This window comes from Staurois parvus, unplaced genomic scaffold (genome assembly GCF_062004578.1).
Source record: "Staurois parvus isolate SC_StPar_1 unplaced genomic scaffold, SC_StPar_1.0 ptg001418l, whole genome shotgun sequence".
Classification (NCBI taxonomy): Eukaryota; Metazoa; Chordata; class Amphibia; order Anura; family Ranidae; genus Staurois; species Staurois parvus.
In genome coordinates, this window is record NW_028319214.1 from 2,885,001 (window position 1) to 2,902,569 (window position 17,569).

General features: G+C 39.9%; 1 protein-coding gene across 1 annotated transcript in view; it reads right to left on the minus strand.

The window, feature by feature from the left end:
- Window positions 1–6,538: 6,538 nt before the first annotated feature.
- CFAP251 (cilia and flagella associated protein 251) overlaps window positions 6,539–17,569 on the minus strand; it is a 115,468-nt gene continuing 104,437 nt past the window's right edge. Inside the window, exons 22-23 of the mRNA XM_089662048.1 lie at window positions 14,121–14,222; window positions 6,539–7,850 (exon numbers count right to left, since the gene is read on the minus strand). Of these exons, the coding sequence (XP_089518174.1) occupies window positions 7,714–7,850; window positions 14,121–14,222 (239 nt within the window). The 3' untranslated portion in view covers window positions 6,539–7,713. The remainder of the gene's footprint in view (window positions 7,851–14,120; window positions 14,223–17,569) is intronic.

Sequence of the window (17,569 nt, forward strand, 5' to 3'; positions counted from 1 at the left end):
TATTGTGTGAGTGTATGCATGAATTCCAGTATTTTTCTTTCCACAACCACTTTTGTATTTTCTATTTATTTATTTATACTTATTTATTATTCTCCCACATTTTGTCACTTTTCACCTTATGTGTGTGTTTTTTTCTCACAGGATGGAGGGTGTGGGTCCTCGGGCCTGCCCTGAAGTCTAGAGGGAGGATGTGTGGCCTTTTGGTTCCTTCCTCCCCGGTCCCTAGGGGGTTTTCTCTTCGGGAGAACCCCCTGGCCAAGTACTGAGTGGCTGGCTTTGGCTGGCCACAAGGAACGGTGGTCCGCCAGGCCTTTTGGCTAGGTGGACCAAATGGGAACCTTGTCCCTGTCAGGAGCTTCGTGCCCTGGGGGATCAGGGTAGAGGTCCATCCCCTTTGGGGGAAGGACAAAGCACACCCCTAAGTGCACTTTTTCGTGTGGTGTTTTGCACTTGCACTTTTTTTGTGAACACTTACGGGTTTTTTCGTTATTCGCACGTTTGCGGACTAAAAAAAGTAGAAAAAAAAATATTTCTTTCCTCGCCGAGATAAATACATATATCTAGGACTTGTAAATAAAGAACCCTTGTGCTCTGTGGCTAGAGGCTGTATTGATGTGAATATGACCAAGTAGGTGAAAGTAAACCACATTAAAAAAATGCAAGGAGCAGACACATCTCCAGCAGTGGTACTGCTTGGCAAAGGCCTCCTGTGCTTTGGCACATCCAGCTCTTAATCCAAAATATGTAACTAATTTACATATTAATTCATATCTATTACTGCCATTTTTGGTGACGCTCAAAAAAATAAGTAAAAATGTTATGTTTGGTAGGCAACCCAACTCGAACATTACTGTCTTTCTATCCCACTTCGATCAGCCCCCCTCACTACTACTGCTTTCAAGCACAGGCGTGCTTCCGCCCAGCCTCTTAGACATAGCCTTTCTATGGCATATGCCATGTGGATCACTCCTTTAGAAAATGGAGTAAGAGAAAGACTTGGCTATGACCCTGTCTGTCGATCAAAGGAAATTCATTTTTATTCATTTTTTACACCAAAATTCTCCAATTCATCAAGGCTGCAGGAATTTGGCTACATGCTCCTCACTAAGTGGTGCAGGGTCTCGGAGACACTACACTTTATGTTCCCTGATGTTGAACCTTCCTATTGGAGATGCGGTATAGCCTCGGGCACTCTCTTGCATATCTTCTGGACTTGCCTACGGATACAGCCCTTTGGGCAAGATGTCTCTGCCCTGATTCAGAAACGCAAGGATCTTTCCCATGAGCTGGACCTGACCAACCGCCTATTACGCTCTCCAAGTGTAAATATCATCACTCACTGGTGAGACCTCTCCTCAACACAGCCAGGGCCTGCATCTCAGCAAAATGGAACGCTTCTCTCTTTCCACAGCGTAACAATGGATCAAGACTGTAAATGATATCATGTGCATGAAGGAAATCACAGCCTATAAGAAAACAGCAGGAAGCATGCTTTCACAAAATGCAAGAACTTCTGGGGGGCATTGGCTTCACCTCTGCTAACAATTTACAATCTCATAGCCACACATATTTCTTATAAATCTTCTGGCAGCTTTGCTGTCCGTGGTCCTGCTCTGAGAAAATTTTTCAGATTACATGTAAGTATTTCAGACCTCCTTAGGGATGTAATTCATTATACTGTAACTCTCCGTGTTATACGCTGATCACTGACTCTGGACCTATTTGGTTGATCCGGCTGTAACTCTTGTTTATTATGTCACTCTAAATAAAGAATTTTAGAAAAATATATGTTTATTTTATGTATGTTTAATCCCAATGCTCTCTTCTTTTCCCTTGAGTGGAAAGGTATTGGAAGAAGTGCTGATCAAGCTGTGTATGTACATTACAGCTTTGTCTAAAGAATGCTGGGTCTGCCTGAGTTGTGTACCATTTGTACATTTCATTGACAAGCAGCCTACAACATCTTTCCTGTTTTTGGCACCATTTGATGTGCACAAGGAGACAGTGTGTTTATTACGCAAGCCTTTGCGTGGTAAAGTGGGATTATCCAGACAACGTATCCAGTGCACTTCAGGACACAATCTGTGTTTGTGAAGACAACAACCAAACAAGTTTGCAATGTTTTCACACTAGGCATATAAATTAATGATGCATACAGTGTGGAAAAACAATTGATAAGCTGCTTAATATTTATGGCACAGCTGTGGAACTGTAAAAAAAAGAATCTTTAACCACTTCCCATCCGGCCCATGTACATAAATGGCCAGATGGGAGCAGTGCCGAAGTGGGTTGCCACTCATAAACAGCCCCTGCATTAACTGCCTGTGCGTGCTCCCTGGGAGCACGCAGCACTGTGATCAGGTGCCCGCTGTGTCCGGAGGAACACCGATCGCTCTACAGGACCTCTGTGTGAGGTCCCGATTCATGTGATCCATGATTGGCCAAACAGTGATCACATGAATAGTAGTAAGCAAGATGTCACTTCCTGACATCATTGCTTACTACTAGTGAAATCTGTGAATGATCACAGAGGTCACATGGTACAAGGCTATTCACAACAGCCTTGTACCATGTGACAAGTTGTGACCAATCACAGTTCTCACAGTATTTCTCAATGGCTGCAAAAATGCAGCCAGAGAGAAGGAGAAATTATTACTTTTACACCCTTTATGGGTGTAAAAACAGTCAGTTTAAAAAAAAAATTAAAAAAATCTTCATCACCCCCCACAAGTAGTACAGCTAGGGTGACGGTATGTTAAAAATAAATAATTGAAAAAAAATAAAATAACAATGTAAACATTTTTTAAAAATTATTTTTGGTTATAAACTAATTTGGGTTATTTTTTTTTTTACTGAAAAGATAGCTGAATATATTTTGGCCAAGATTTATGAAAAAAGATTATTTATTTGCAAAATGTTATAAGAAAACACTTTTTTTTCAAAATGTTTGGACTTTTTCATTTATAGCAAAAAAAATAAAAATTCCAGTGGTGAATAAATACCACCAAAATAAATTTTATCTGTCTCAAACAAATGGTAAAAAATTCATCTGGGTACAGTGTTGCATGACCGCGCAATTGTCATTCAAAGTGTGATAGTGCTGAAAGCTGAAAATTGGCCTGGACAGGAAGGGGGTAAAAGTGTCCGGACTTGAAGTGGTTAATACAGAATTTAACTAGAAGAAGAAGCATCCCTTCCTCCCTTTGTCGCGGTCCTTTATTATGTGGCCTTGTCCCTTTTGTTAAGGGGGACTGTTGCTTTTATTTGTTGAAAATCCTAGTTTAAGCTTTAATGGTTGAACTATTTTGTATGTAGTTATTTGTTGGTGCAGTTATAGTATTGAAACAATGGTCATAAACAAATAAATTATTACTGGTGAATTGTATTTATTATACCAATAATAAAGGGACATGGCCCTTTTAATCCACAATACTGGTCTGTTTGTATTTATTATTCATTAATGAGTATTTGTGTTCGGTCTCTGGTCCCATTAAACTTGCCCCTACATTTCTACCCTTCCTTCCTTCCTCACTTATCTGTTATGTTGGGCTAAATTCAAAATACACACTCACCCACCTGTCCAGTGGACCCAGCATTGCCCTGCAGTGATCTCATTGTTCAGCGCTTTGTGTTTGTGTTCTGCTCTCCCATCTTGGTCTTCTTCAGTTGATTGCCTCTTCTGGGTTCAGACAGCCCGGCCCCTGATGGCGCAGCAGTTAATCAATCTGCCCTAAGCCAGAATGGAGATGGGGCCACCAAAAAAAAAGGGAAAAGCCTCACAAAAATAATATTCCCATTATTGGTGGATGGTTGGAGGCATGGACCCAAATTTTATTCACATAGGGAAGTTTTCTTTTAAGATCTAGATAAAACAATTTAAAGTATAACTAAAGGCAAAACTTTTTTTTTTAGTTTTTGATAGATTGGAGATGAATTTGAACACGTCAGTTTTTATTGCTGTCTGTACCTCTAGGGAGATTCACCCTCTACATTTGTCCTGTTTACTATCATCATTGAAAGATAAATAAAATCCCCAAATTTGGGTTCATTCACAGAAAAGTAATAGAGGGCAAGTCTTCCAATGGGGACACTAGTTCTGGTGACCTGAGGGTCTCCAAGGGATTCTCTTAATTTGCAGGGATTTCCTTTCACCTCCTGTTTTGATTTTGGGACAAGAAATGAAGGGAATTCTCTGCAATAGGACACAGAGGGCAAAAAAATAACGGACGGGCTATGACCCTCCCTTATTCCAAACTGAAAAACAAATTGCCTATAGTTCTACTTTAATTATAAACACCATTTGTGGCAAGTCCTCTGGGCTGAAATTTTAAATTGTTTTTACATTTTTGAAAGTCCTACTAAAAGTTTGATACAAGGATGATAGGATGAATAAGGGTGTTTTAAAATGCATTTTTCCTTTTGCGGTATGTAAAAAGAGGTAGAATTTGTAATGGAGTAAATACTCCTGTGTATAGTAATTATATAACTGACACCTGCACACAGGTTCTATTAAAAAATTGTTTTATATATTAGGTTTAAGGCACTTTGTCAGTCTCCAACAAAACTGAACCAACAGTACCTGACATAAGAAGAGCCATTATGCTCACCTCTCTCATGGCCAGCGTCACCTATCTCCCCTACATTCTAGCAATTAAGCCTATGGAATGCTCTTTTCCATTCAACACTTCTGGGAGTGTTGGATACTTGTGTCCCCTGCAACATATTGTTTTTTTCTGACCCCTAACTCACGACATGACTCAGTCCTGAGGGACAGGGGGCTGATCACCTGCATACAGCAGCTGACACAGTCTCAGAAGTGTTGCATGCCAAAGACATTGCCAGAGGTTACCTCTCTAGGCAGGAGGGGAGGTAGGACACACAGGTTGCTGGAAAGGTAACTATAATGGTTCTTTCCTTGCAGGAGACTTATTTATTCAATTTTTTTAGAGACTGGTGGTAACCCTTTAAAAAGGTATGGTAGATTTTTACATCCAGCATGGACCAATGTAACTATACATATACCATGCCTGGTTGATGCCCCTGGAAATGCTTCTCCAGTGATCTCCACTTGCTTCCAGGCCCCATGCCGAGCAAACTGTTGGAGTATACACAGAGTTATAGACTCCTTTCCTAGACCCAGCTGACATCTCTGGTCCCATCATTGCACCTAAAATGTAACACTGGAGAGGGAGAGTAAGTCACATGCTAACCCATGCCCCAAAAAGCCTGGTGTTTTAAATCACCACTTGAAGTGGAATGGAGCAACGTAAAGGTCAGGGAAAGGTAAGAGTATGCTGCTTGGATGGATGGGGGTTAGAGTTGCGTGACCCTTTTTCTTTGTCCTGCTTTAAAAGGACAATGTATAGCCCAGGCCTTAGCTTCTAAATCAGTACCCCTAATCTGTTTGCTCATGGATGACACTGTCTCAGAGGATCCCAGAACACGTTAACCCTTCTCAGCTTATTTACTAAAAAGGGTTGTAATATGCCTTTTGTTGCAAATGCTCCTTTTCAAAAACACAAGCTTAAAATATGACATGATATGAATAGATTGAATTCAGTATGCTAAAGAAAAATAGTAATGGCACAATGTAATAGTTCAATATTCACCAGGAAATTTGCCAAGAACAAATGTACAAAATCTGGAATTGTAACTCTTATATCATGGTAACATTTGGTAACATGGCATCATTCAAGCATACAGGTATACCAAATACTTACTAGTGTTACTAGAGCTAGTAACAAAATGTGGTTTTAAAAATATTATACTGAGTTTATTTCACCAGAGTGTGATATTTTTGATAAAGGTGGTGCCTGATGGTCTTATAATGTCTTAGCAACTCCAGCAGACTTCTCTCCCATACCGCAAAAAATGGATCATCAGATCAGGTCCATCTGAAAAACTGACAAGTGGACCTGATCTGACCATTCATGTGAAAGGGACCTAAATCTCAACTCTGTTCCTTTCTACCTGGGGGTCTTGGGTGTTTCTGTCAACCATTAAATTGACATTTCATTTTCCCTCAGGTGTAAAGACCCAGGAATGGAATTTCCTGATGGAGAAAGGAATCCTTTTGGGGAATATAACTTACTAGAACTATCAAAACTATAAATAACAGTTTTGAGTTGACTAACTCTTTAAAAGTGCATCGTGTTTTTTTTATAAAATGAGGATGATCTTCCCCTTCACCCATACCTCACCTCACCCTTCTCCCTGCCCCAGTTCTATATGGTTGTGACTTTGAAAGTATCAATCACCACCAATGGCGAAAGCCACCACTATACCAGTTAGACCAACATCAACGCTATTTGATTTTTAGTCTACCTAATAAATAATATGTGGTGTTAGTTTTCATATGAATACTCTATCCAATGTCTGTTTCTTCCTGTATCTCTTCTGTACTCAATAAAATACCTGAAAAGGTAAATCAGATTGATCAGCCAGTAAAATATACCATCACTTACATTTTAGCTTTGGAGTGTTTGTATAAATCCATCTCCAGATTTAAGATTGTTCTAATTGAAACAGACATCTAAAGTGCCAGTATCTTTTTTTATTGACGTTTTCCCAGGAAAAACATAAATGAAACATTTAAACAACAACATTGTAATTCTATTCTAAAATATATCAAAAATAAAATTGCAGAATATTTAAACATAAACAAAACATTGACTAAAGAAATGTTATGCAGCGAAACCTTAGGTGAGTGGTTCTGCAAAATATTATTAGTTTTAGTCTGGCTTTACCCTAACCTGCATTTTATGGTGTGTTTCTACAACACATGGTAATGTGCTGCCATTTTATTTGAAAGGCATTCAAACACACCTTGGAAGTACTCTGCGCTGTACATGTGTTGCAACAATTCATGTGCTGTGGTGCACTGACAGCACATTCAGAATGAATGGTCTGCCATAATTGCAGCGCACATTACCACACAAAATACCTCGAGTTTATGTGTGTGCAGTAATGAAACACAATGAATCAGTGTAAGGGGGACCTTAAAGTGTTAGTTCTCCTTTACAGAACAAATATAAAGGTGAACTAACACTGGACACCCGCCCCACTGTACTTACTCCAGGGCTATTAAGTTATCTACATCCCTGAAGCTGGTCTAGTGGTCCAGGGATTTGAAATCTCCATTCTTCCCCTCTTCTCCAGGGACGAACCAGATCAATTCTGATTGGTCAGGGCCATCACAATGAATTGCTCTGGTCCATCCAAGAAGCCGCTGCACGTAAAAGAGAGGGAAGAGTGTGGATTTCACATCCCTGGACCAGCTGTAGGGACGCTGACTGTTTAGTAACCACAGAGACTAGTATGGCAGGGACTGGGGGGAGGGGAGGGTATCCAGTGTTATTTCATCTCTACATTTTTTCCTGTAAAAGTGAAATAACACCTTAAAATAAATGCCAAGACAGAATTTTTTTTTTTTTGTCTTGGATAAAGTAGGGAAATCCAACTTTTAAGACCGTCTTTGGAACGACAAGGGGAAATATTTTAATGGGCACAACGGTTCTGTTCACAACTGTTCAAGAAATAATTTAATCTCACTTTGGAGGTATTGCCTCTCATTTCCTGTTGTGTATCTCTAAACAGAAATCTCCCCCCAAAAATGCCCACAACTGACTGACGTTTAAACAATTCCCTACTTTATCTAAAATATTTTGGCACTTTAATACACGAAGGACCATCAAAAGTGGTCATCAACTGCTATCATGAGGCACCCTCTGGAATTTGAGAGTGCTCTTCATTCTTGTCAGCTGTATGGATCGGTAAACCAAGAATCTCCACAGTGAATTGATCTGCTGTAATTTCCTCTGGGATTTCATGTTCAAGCAATTCCGCTGCACCTGTAACATACAGTAATAGGAAGATGTCCAATTTAGTTCAGGTCCTTCTAAAATTTTACAAGATTTCTGAAGTCTCAGTAAATCACCACATACTCAGAAAGCTCCATATATATTCCTTAATTAGTATTATAGAATTAAAGCCCAATTGACCCATCAACTCATATTAAGCTAAATACATTCCAGGTGCATCAAAACAAAAGGTGTCCAATGTTTTACAGTTTGTTTTCTTTTTTTAAGCACTTGCATACCCTCGCACAGTAAATGTACTGCAAGTGGGCGGCAAGTGCAGCTAGACCTGTGAGTAAAATGCAGCACACATTGCACACATTAGGCACACAGTTAACTCCTTGATTGCTTCTAGATGTTAACCCGTTCCCAGCCAGTGTCATTAGTACAGTGTACAGTATTATCACTGATCACTGTGTTAGTGTCACTAGCAACAGCAGTGTCAGTTAGTGTCCCTCCCAGCCAAAGTCTGTTAGCGCTAGATTGCCCACTACACTAGCACAGTCCCACTGATCACCACCATTACTGGTCTATAGCTGTGTAAATTCCAGTACATGTACCATAGTTTGTACACACCATAACTTTCATGCAAACCAATTAATATACACTTCTTTTTTTACCAAAGACATGAAGAAGAATACATTTATGAAGACATTTTATTTATTTTTTATTGGATATGTTTTATAAACAGAAAGTAGAAAAAATATTTTTTTTGTTTATATAATAAAAAAATCCCAGTGGGATCAAACACCAACCAAAGAAAGCTCTATTTATGTGAACCAAAATTATATAAATTTCATTTGGGTACAGTGTTGCATGACCGAGCAATTGCCAGTTAGGCTACGTTCTCACTAGCTTTGTCAGCAGGTGTCAGACAGGCGTTTGGGAAGTGTTTTTAACGCTTCTCAAATGCCTATGAAAATTCTGCACGTGGCAGCACACAGTGCTGTTCACACTGAAGCGTTAGCGTTGCGGCAAAACTGATGCCTCATGTCGAGTCAGGAGAAGTTGAAGCCTCCCATTCAAGTCTATGGTGCGGCTCTTCAAACGTCTGGCAGGCATTTCGTGGTGCGGTTGCAATGCGCTTGCAGAGCGTTAATACCATTTAACTGCATTATAGGCGTTTGTGGTGCGGTTTAAACGCTTGGCAAATGCCTCAAAACCGCGCATAGGGCATTTGAGGAGCTTTAAAAACCTTTCCCAAATGCCTGTCTAACGCCTGTCAAACGCTATAGGGGCGTTTGGCAAGAGTTAGAAATAGAGTCGTGTGAATGAGCCCTAAAAGTAGCACAGTGCTGAATAGCAAAAACTGCTCTGGTCATGAAGGGGTTAAAAACCTTCAAGAGGTCAAGTGGTTAAAGTAGTTACAGCCTGAGAAGAAAAGCCTGTCTACTGCCAGTAACTGCAGAGTGAGAACTTTGTTCTTTTTAGGTAAGTAAAGGTCTTATTGCAGAGGTCAGTCAAACTGATTGGAAATTTCTGGCTGTGACTCAGCAGGGGGAGTGTTGAACTTCTGTAGAGAGATCACTCCTTCCACACAGTGAGCAAGGGTACTAGTCTGCACCATGCTGTCAGTGGACAGACTTTAGGACCAAATCTGTGGCTGATTTTTAACCTCCCTAGCGGTATGATTATTTCATATTTTTGGTGCTGAAAGCGGTACCATTATTTTGCATGGAAATATGTAGTTTTTTTTATTGTAGGCTGTAATTTTTAGGAATAACTCACTGAAATCTGTCTGAACAAGATTCTAAATCATACATTTAATTCAATAATATAATCAAACCAAAAACACTGAAATTTGAAATATAGCGCCAAGTTCGCACATCACTGAGCAAAGTCGCAAAATTGTTTTCAGTGTCTGATGATGAATTTCCCCACGAATCATTATCACTCAATTCTGCAAGTTGTTCTGATTTATTATCGCTGTTCTCTAGCTAGTCTAAAACCGCTTTTGACCTAAAGGGACACTTTTTGGACGCCATGGACTTTTCCAAGTTTCCAGGCAGAAAGAACAATCAAAATGCAGACAGGGGACAGGACAAAGCACTAGGGACAAAATGTATGTGAAATGGGTTGAAACAGCAATGTTTTACTATGTAAAATCGTTTTGAAAAAAATTACATTTTTTTAAAAGTTTCAAATTTCCCGCCGCCGGCGGCGCCTGTATGTCCGGACGTCACAGGGACCGGAACACAGGAGCCGGATGCTGGCATCAGCCGGAGGAGATGGCTGGGGACGCTGCAGGGGACACATCGCAGGAGCGAAGGACAAGGTAAGTGCTGCAGGGACTCCCTATGCAGCACCTCATGGTAAGCCCGAGTGTAGCTCGGGGTTACCGCTTTTGGTACTGACATTTTACCCCGAGCTACACTCGGGAATACCGTTAGGGAGGTTAAAGAATGTAAACTGTATTACTTTGCACACTTGTTTTGGGGCACATTGAATGAATTACTGTAGGTTGATTTAAACTAAAGTTCATTTGGGCTTTAAACGTCTATAAGTGAACTGTGACTTCTAGAAAGAATCACACATACGAACCCATCTTATATCATGGAATTTATCTTCGGTGGTCTGTTGGAGATTTCTGATGTATTCTGAATCTGATCATGGAGTTTCCTTGCCCGGCTTTCTTTCGCTCTTGGAGTGTGGGTAGGCTGCTAGTGGGAAGAATAGTAGTGCACTTCTAAAATATTCTCCTCAGGTTTTGTCTCACTAGCAACTGAACCGTAGACCTTACTTTGCTCATATTAGCTTTAGGTCAAACTTTCTATTAAGGCACCCCAGCTATCCTGTATAGAATTTCAGGGCCTCACATTTATTTTTCATTAAAGGGGACCTTCACCCTCTTCAATGACTTTAATTGTTCTCCTCTGCACTGGCACACCACCTCTTGGTCACATCTGGTACTAGAATGGCTATATATTTTTAGATTGCTCTTCCCTGTAGATTTGCTCAGATACCACACAGTTAACATTGCAATAGGATGGAATTTGTATCAGGCCTTCATTTGTGTTCATTATATTTTTTGTGTTTACCATGAAACACACTAAGACACATTATTAAAATAATGTTTATGCTGCTTTGGTATCTGAGCAAATCTACAGGGAAGAGCAATCTAAAAATATATAGCAATTCTAGTACCAGATGTGACCAAGAGGTGGTGTGCCAGTGCAGAGGAGAACAATTACAGTCATTGAAGAGGGTGAAGGTCCCCTTTAAAGAAAAATAAATGTGAGGCCCTGAAATTCTATACAGGATAGCTAGGATAATTCTTCTGTCAGTTATGGCTACAATCTTTCTTGGTCTACCTGTACTTGGCTTGGTATCAAGAGATCCCTGAACTTTCCACTTCTTAATAGGTGATTTAACAGTACTGATTGGCATATTCAAGGCTTTGGACATCTTTTTATGTCCTTTTCCATCTTTATAAAGTTCCATTACCTTGTTACGCAGGACTTCTGACAGTTCTTTTCTGATCCCCATGGCTCAGTATCTAGCCTAGTCAGTGCTTCCAAGTAAGAGCTAACAAACTCCTTGACTATTTATACACTGACACTAATTGCAATTTAAAAAGCCACAGATGTGGGACATTAACCTCTAATTGGCATTTTAACCCATGTGTGTGTCACCTTGTGTGTCTGTACCAAGGCCAAACATTCCAGGGGATGTAAACTTTTGATCGTGGCCATTTGGGTGATTTCTGTGATCATTATGATTTAAAAAGGAGCCAAACTACTATTTGATAATAAATGGCTTCATATGATCATCATCCTTCAATAAAAGAGCATTTTTTGGCATGATCAGTCATATTTTCAATATCAATGCCAAAACTTCACAACTTCTGCCAGGATATGCAAACTTTTGAGCACAACTGTATATATATGGGACTGACCATATCATTTTTCACAATAAAGCACTGCAGAAGACCATCCAACATGACCCTCAACATAATGGTACAAAATACTCTGCTTCTGAACTTAACTCAATAAACTGTAGCAAATCATTGGTTAAAGTTCACCTTTTAACAAAAAATAATAAATGCACACTTTTTTTGCAGGTAAAAAAATGTGCATTTACTATTTTTTTGTTTCTGGAGTCTGGAAAACATTGCACCAGCGATCAGCAGATAAGTTGTAGGGGGGTGCCGGGGCCACTCCCACGGTAACATGTTACACCCTGCCTGAATATGGGTATAAAATGTACCATGTTACGAAAAGTGAACTTATCCTTTAACACTGGATCTAAACTCTGACTGCATGACATCTATTTTGTTAATGCATTGTATTTAGCTGTTTGCCTGAAGTTCATCTTTAGGGCCAGTTCACACTATAGAAATGCAGTCCAGATGCATTTCTGCATGTGCGTTTTGGATGCGTTCTAGTGCGCTTTGGATGCTTTCCAGTTAATTTTTTTCCCCTTTCTTTTTCTTCAATTGAAATGGGGACATGTGCATTTCAGTGCGTTCCAGTGCATTTTTGATGTGTTTTATCACAGTCCTGTGCAGGAAAAATGTGGCCTGCTCTACTTTTTTTCTGCATCCGGAACACACTGGAACTACAAGCACTGAAGTGAACTATGACACTGACAACCATATAATCTACTTTTTGTGCGTTTTGGATGCAGAAAAAAAGCACAGTGAAATGCGTGTAGTATGAACTGGCCCTTAAAGGGAAACTTTAATATTTTGGGGTCAATTTTTTCTTTTAACTGATGTTTTAGTTGTTTTTACTATATATTCTGTTTTTACTATACACACACACACTTACAGTATGTACTTATTGTCTCTTTTAGGACCTTGCGTCATTGCTGTCTTTGACGTCTGAAGTATCAGACTGAGCCCTCTGATAAGGAATACGTAATTTGGTTATATTTGTAAATTACAACCAGAGACATGGAGGTCACTCAACCACAGGCTTTTTGCAACACACTGCCAAGTAATCTCTGGAGAATACATGAAAATAAGACAAAAGCTCCACTCACTCTACAAATTCTGAATAATAATATTCAATATTCCAGATTTACCTAACAAAAGATATTTTTTCCTGGCCATATTTAATGTATAAAAAAATATGTACAAAATAGCTACACATTCCCGTAAAATTATAAAGATAGATCTGTAAGCTCAAAAAGCTAAAAGAGAATCCCAGGGTGGAATGCTGTGCCTTATGGTGTGGATCATGTTGGAGAGCACATATTAAAAAAAACACCAAAGAAAACTAGTAATCAAGCTACTATTGCTATCCAGGAAATACAGCAAATGTGCTGAAGTCAGAAAGTCATTATACCTTCAATTCATGACTGCCTCTCTTCATTTGAGTCAATGCTATATACAGTACCTGCCCTCTGTAATAACTACAGAAGGCAGTACTGGGAATCTGGAAACACTGGCTGTGCATTTTCAAAGGTGAACACTTGGAGCCATTCAGAAAATAAAGATGCAGTTAACCGCAGGATGTTGAGAGAATTACAGTTGACTACACATTATACGGTTGATTTACTAAAACTGGAGAGTGCAAAATCTGGTGCAGCTCTGCACAGAAAGCAACAGCTTCCAGATTTTTTTTTTGTCAAAGTTTAATTGAACAAGCTGAAGTTAGGAGCTGATTGGATACCATGCACTGCTGTACCAGATTTTGCATTCTCCAGTTTTAGGAAGTCAACCCTAATGAATCCTAGAATAGAACCCCACAATATGTATACTGTATTTCCTTTTAAAAGTGAAACTATCATTCCAAATAACAAAAGCAATCATCCAAGAAACCCAGTGATTCCATGAAATATTATATACAGCCTTCAATTTGTGCTTTGACTTGGCACTCTGGCACACTTGATGCCATTTAAAACTATAACACAAGTGCATCAGTACTCAACAGATGAGCTCACTTTAAATTGGAGTAAGATGGAATAAAAGCTGAAGGATCTATATCAGGGGCGGACTGACCATTTGGGAACTCGGGCACTGCCCGAGGGCCCGGGGTCAGTAGGGGGCCTCATGAGATGCCCCTGGTACCTTTCATAGGCTTTTTTTGGGTGTGGTTTGAGTGTGGGTGAGTACACAGGGGCCCCATGATCCCCTATTGCCTGGGGGCCCCATGAGTTGTCAGTCTGCCCCTGATCTATATACTTTGCGTTGGGGACTCAAGGGGCTCCTTGATTGCTCAGAAAACTTTGCTGCACGTAATGAGTAGTGTTCCTTTGTTTAACCTTTTTAACCTAGCAGGTAAGTTTTAAAATTATAAAATGTTTAATTTTGTTACAAACCTGTAGAATTATAGATGCCCAACTCTGAACTTCCACCTTCAGGATTTAATCCCAACAAGGTTGTAAGATATTCTGCAAGCTCTTCTTCTGTCATATGCTCACCTGCGTGCAACATGTTCACATCAGAGTGATTTAGGTGAAAATGATAAAACTCAATTACTTACATCAGCCTTTCTCAACAGTTTCAGCAGGTTTAAGCCCTGCTTGTGACAGTTTACAATCTAATACGTATGTCATGGACATTGATGGTCAGTTGGAAGAATGTCCCTTATATTCGTGGTCAGTGGGAAGAATGCCTCCCTTAAAGTGGTGGTCAGAATTATACACAGTTAAAAAGATCACTGGTGTCTTGCTGCTGGTTCGGCCAAGTGGCAGTAGACCCAAAACTATGTAGACACCATCAGAAAAAAAGACAGACAATCAACCACAGCTCAAGGAATTCCTAGCAACCTGTGGAGGAACTGTATGGTTCCAAGGAACCCTGAGAATGGCTGACTTACATGAAAAGTGTGCTTTACAATCAGCTGTTATTTAAATATATTCAGGGGAATCAGGGAACATTAAGCTACTACCTCTGCCCTTTTTTTCTAACTTGTGTTATATTAAGATAAAGAATGAAACTAAATTATTATTACAGTGTGAAATATTGAAATATTGAAGTATTGAAGAACCTATAGCCCCAATAACAACTGAAATGTTATAACCAATACAGCACAAAATTCTAGAATTCATGTAAATAACAGAGGCAGAAACTCTAAAGCACAGAAAAACTACAGGTCTTCCATCGGTTTATAAAAGGTTTTTTACCTTAATGCATTCTATGCATTAGGAACAATGAGGGTCTTAGGGACAACACAGTTTATAAATAGTATGTCCCTATTATTTATTTTTTAGTATATCTAGAAAGAAAAAAATCCAATAAACAAACATCCGATGGCCACACATCCAGTAAAATCATCTTTATTTCTTCTTATAGCATCTTCCATAAACCGGACAAGGATACAGGACTCCATCTAACACGTTTCAAGCTCCACTAGCACTTTGTCATAGCTCATAATGTATATATGTGGTGAAATAAACGGTGTATATGTTGAAGCCTAAAAAGGGACATATGACTTTTAAGAAAAGAGTCAGCTTTTCTGATCCAGAGAATGACCTTTTGGATGACACCTTGGCAGTGACAGCTTCTGATTCATCACCTGATCCTAGTGGCTGTTCTAATATTGAAAATTGCCCCTCTGTTTCACTGCATTTAAAAGGTAAGTCCCACAAACAGAACAGAAAGAAACAGCAGGGTATACCAAAACAAGGAGGGGAGGCAAGAAACATAAATACAAATGGAAGCATTCGTTACCAGCTTCAGGGTCAGACAGAGAAATTACTCATAGGGTTCCTTCACACGAACGTTCCTGCCAAGCCCATAATATTTTGAATTGGTCTTGTAGGAGGTTGTCTAACGATGAGATCTCTCTTCTTTCAAAGGGTTTGCATTTTTGTCCTAACAGGCATTTTAATTTATTTGAAACTATTTTGGATGTCAAGAAATTTGTTCGTACATTGACCCTTAAGAAATATTTTTATAATGAATCTAGTGAGGTTGGGATGGAAACATCATAGTGTTGATTCCCAGAGTCTCATCTTCAGTGAATTGTGTGCAGTGTAATCTTGAAGATCTGGCCTCAGTCTGGTCCAACACCTGCTGATCATTTTAGTACCACCACTATACCTTTCAGGCTTAGATCTGATTTGTATCCAATTTCTTCCAGAGGTAAGGATATGGACCAGTTTCAGAGACTGGTTGAGAAAGATCTTACACGTCTAGCCTTGAAGGTTTCTAGTTTGGATCATGATTTTTTTGACAATCTTTCAGTGGAGGAGAGATTGGCTTTGAAAACACTTAGAGATGATCCCAACATCCATATTAGAAACTCCGACAAAGGAGGTCTTATAGTGGTGTTGGATGTGGCTGTATATAAGGAGGAGGCTTTGTGTCAGCTGTCAGATGTACGTACTCATATGAGACTCAAGAGCAATCCTACAGCTTCTTTTACACAGGATTTGAAATCTTTGATTTCAAGGGCAATAAGAGCTGGTATCTTTTCACAGGATAAAGGTGAGATGTTGATTCCGCAAGCACCTGTGATGCCTGTGTTTCACCACTTGCCCAAGGGTTAAATCCCCTGAAGGGCAGACCTATAGTTGCAGGCATAGGTTCTCAGCCTGTGGGTGGATCATCAGCTGCAACCACTAGTGATCAAATTACCCAGCTATCTTAGAGATAGTAAGCAGCTACTAGCGAGGTTACAGGATTTTGAATGGCAATCTGACTATGTATGGGTCACGTGCGATGTTACCAGCCTGTATTCTTCCACTCCTCATAGTCTGGGTTTACAGGCTGTTTCTAATAAGGAGCTATGACTAAATGCTAGTGGAGCATGAAATGTGTTAGCTGGAGTCCTGTATCCCTGTCATGTTTGTGGAATATGCTATAAGAAAAAATAAAGGTGATTTTACTGGATGTGCAGACATGAGATGTATGTTTGTATATTGGAGTGTTCTGCAGACAGGGCCAGCACCTGGGATTTAGTGTATGTATGGTAGCGGAAGAGGGAAACGCCCTTGAGCAGTGTATTTTGTTCTTTAAAATGAAGAAAAAATGGGAAAAGAGATGGAAAAAGGAAAGAAGGATGGAGGACAGTTTGAGTACTTCTGAGATATCAGGGAGACCAAACTATATCAACATAACAAAGAAGAAGAGTGGACTGGTACATTTTGTATCTTAAGGCTTAAAAGATAAGTTCACCTGGTGGTCATGCCCAAGACTGTTTCGTTTTTGGTCTCGTGTGTTTGGCCTCCTTTTCACTTTGTTCCATCTCTCTATACGCCGGGATGCTCAGTATGCTTTGCTTCATTGCCCCATACCGGGCCTCTTGGCTCACCAGCAGACGTTGGCTTCCTATCTGTTTTTATCGGCCACTAGAACAATTGCTCAGGCCTGGAAGAGCCCGTTTGTCCCTCTTCAGGGGGTGCGGGATCGTATGACCACTATGATGCTCAACGAACAGATGTCGAGTATCCGCAACGACTCCCAACGTAAATTTTTGAAAATATGGGAGCCGTGGTTGCAATATGCCTTTCCTTCACTCCCCCGGCTAGCCTGGGGATGTAATGGCGTTTGGTATTGGCGCTCTTGGACCCCTGCTCTTTGCCCTCTTTTTTTTTTTTTTTCCTCTCTTCCTTTTTCTCTCTCTCTCTGTTTTTGGTGTGACTGGACAGCTGCATTTAGTTGTTATAGTCAGTTACATTAATGTTTTGTAACTTATGTGCCATTGATAGCCCCTGCGTGGGTGTACCTTTTGCCCTGTTGGCGTTAGAGCACTGTTTTTCCTTTTTTTTATTTTGCTTTTTTTTTTTATCCGTGCAATTGATAGCCCCTGCGTGGGCGTGTT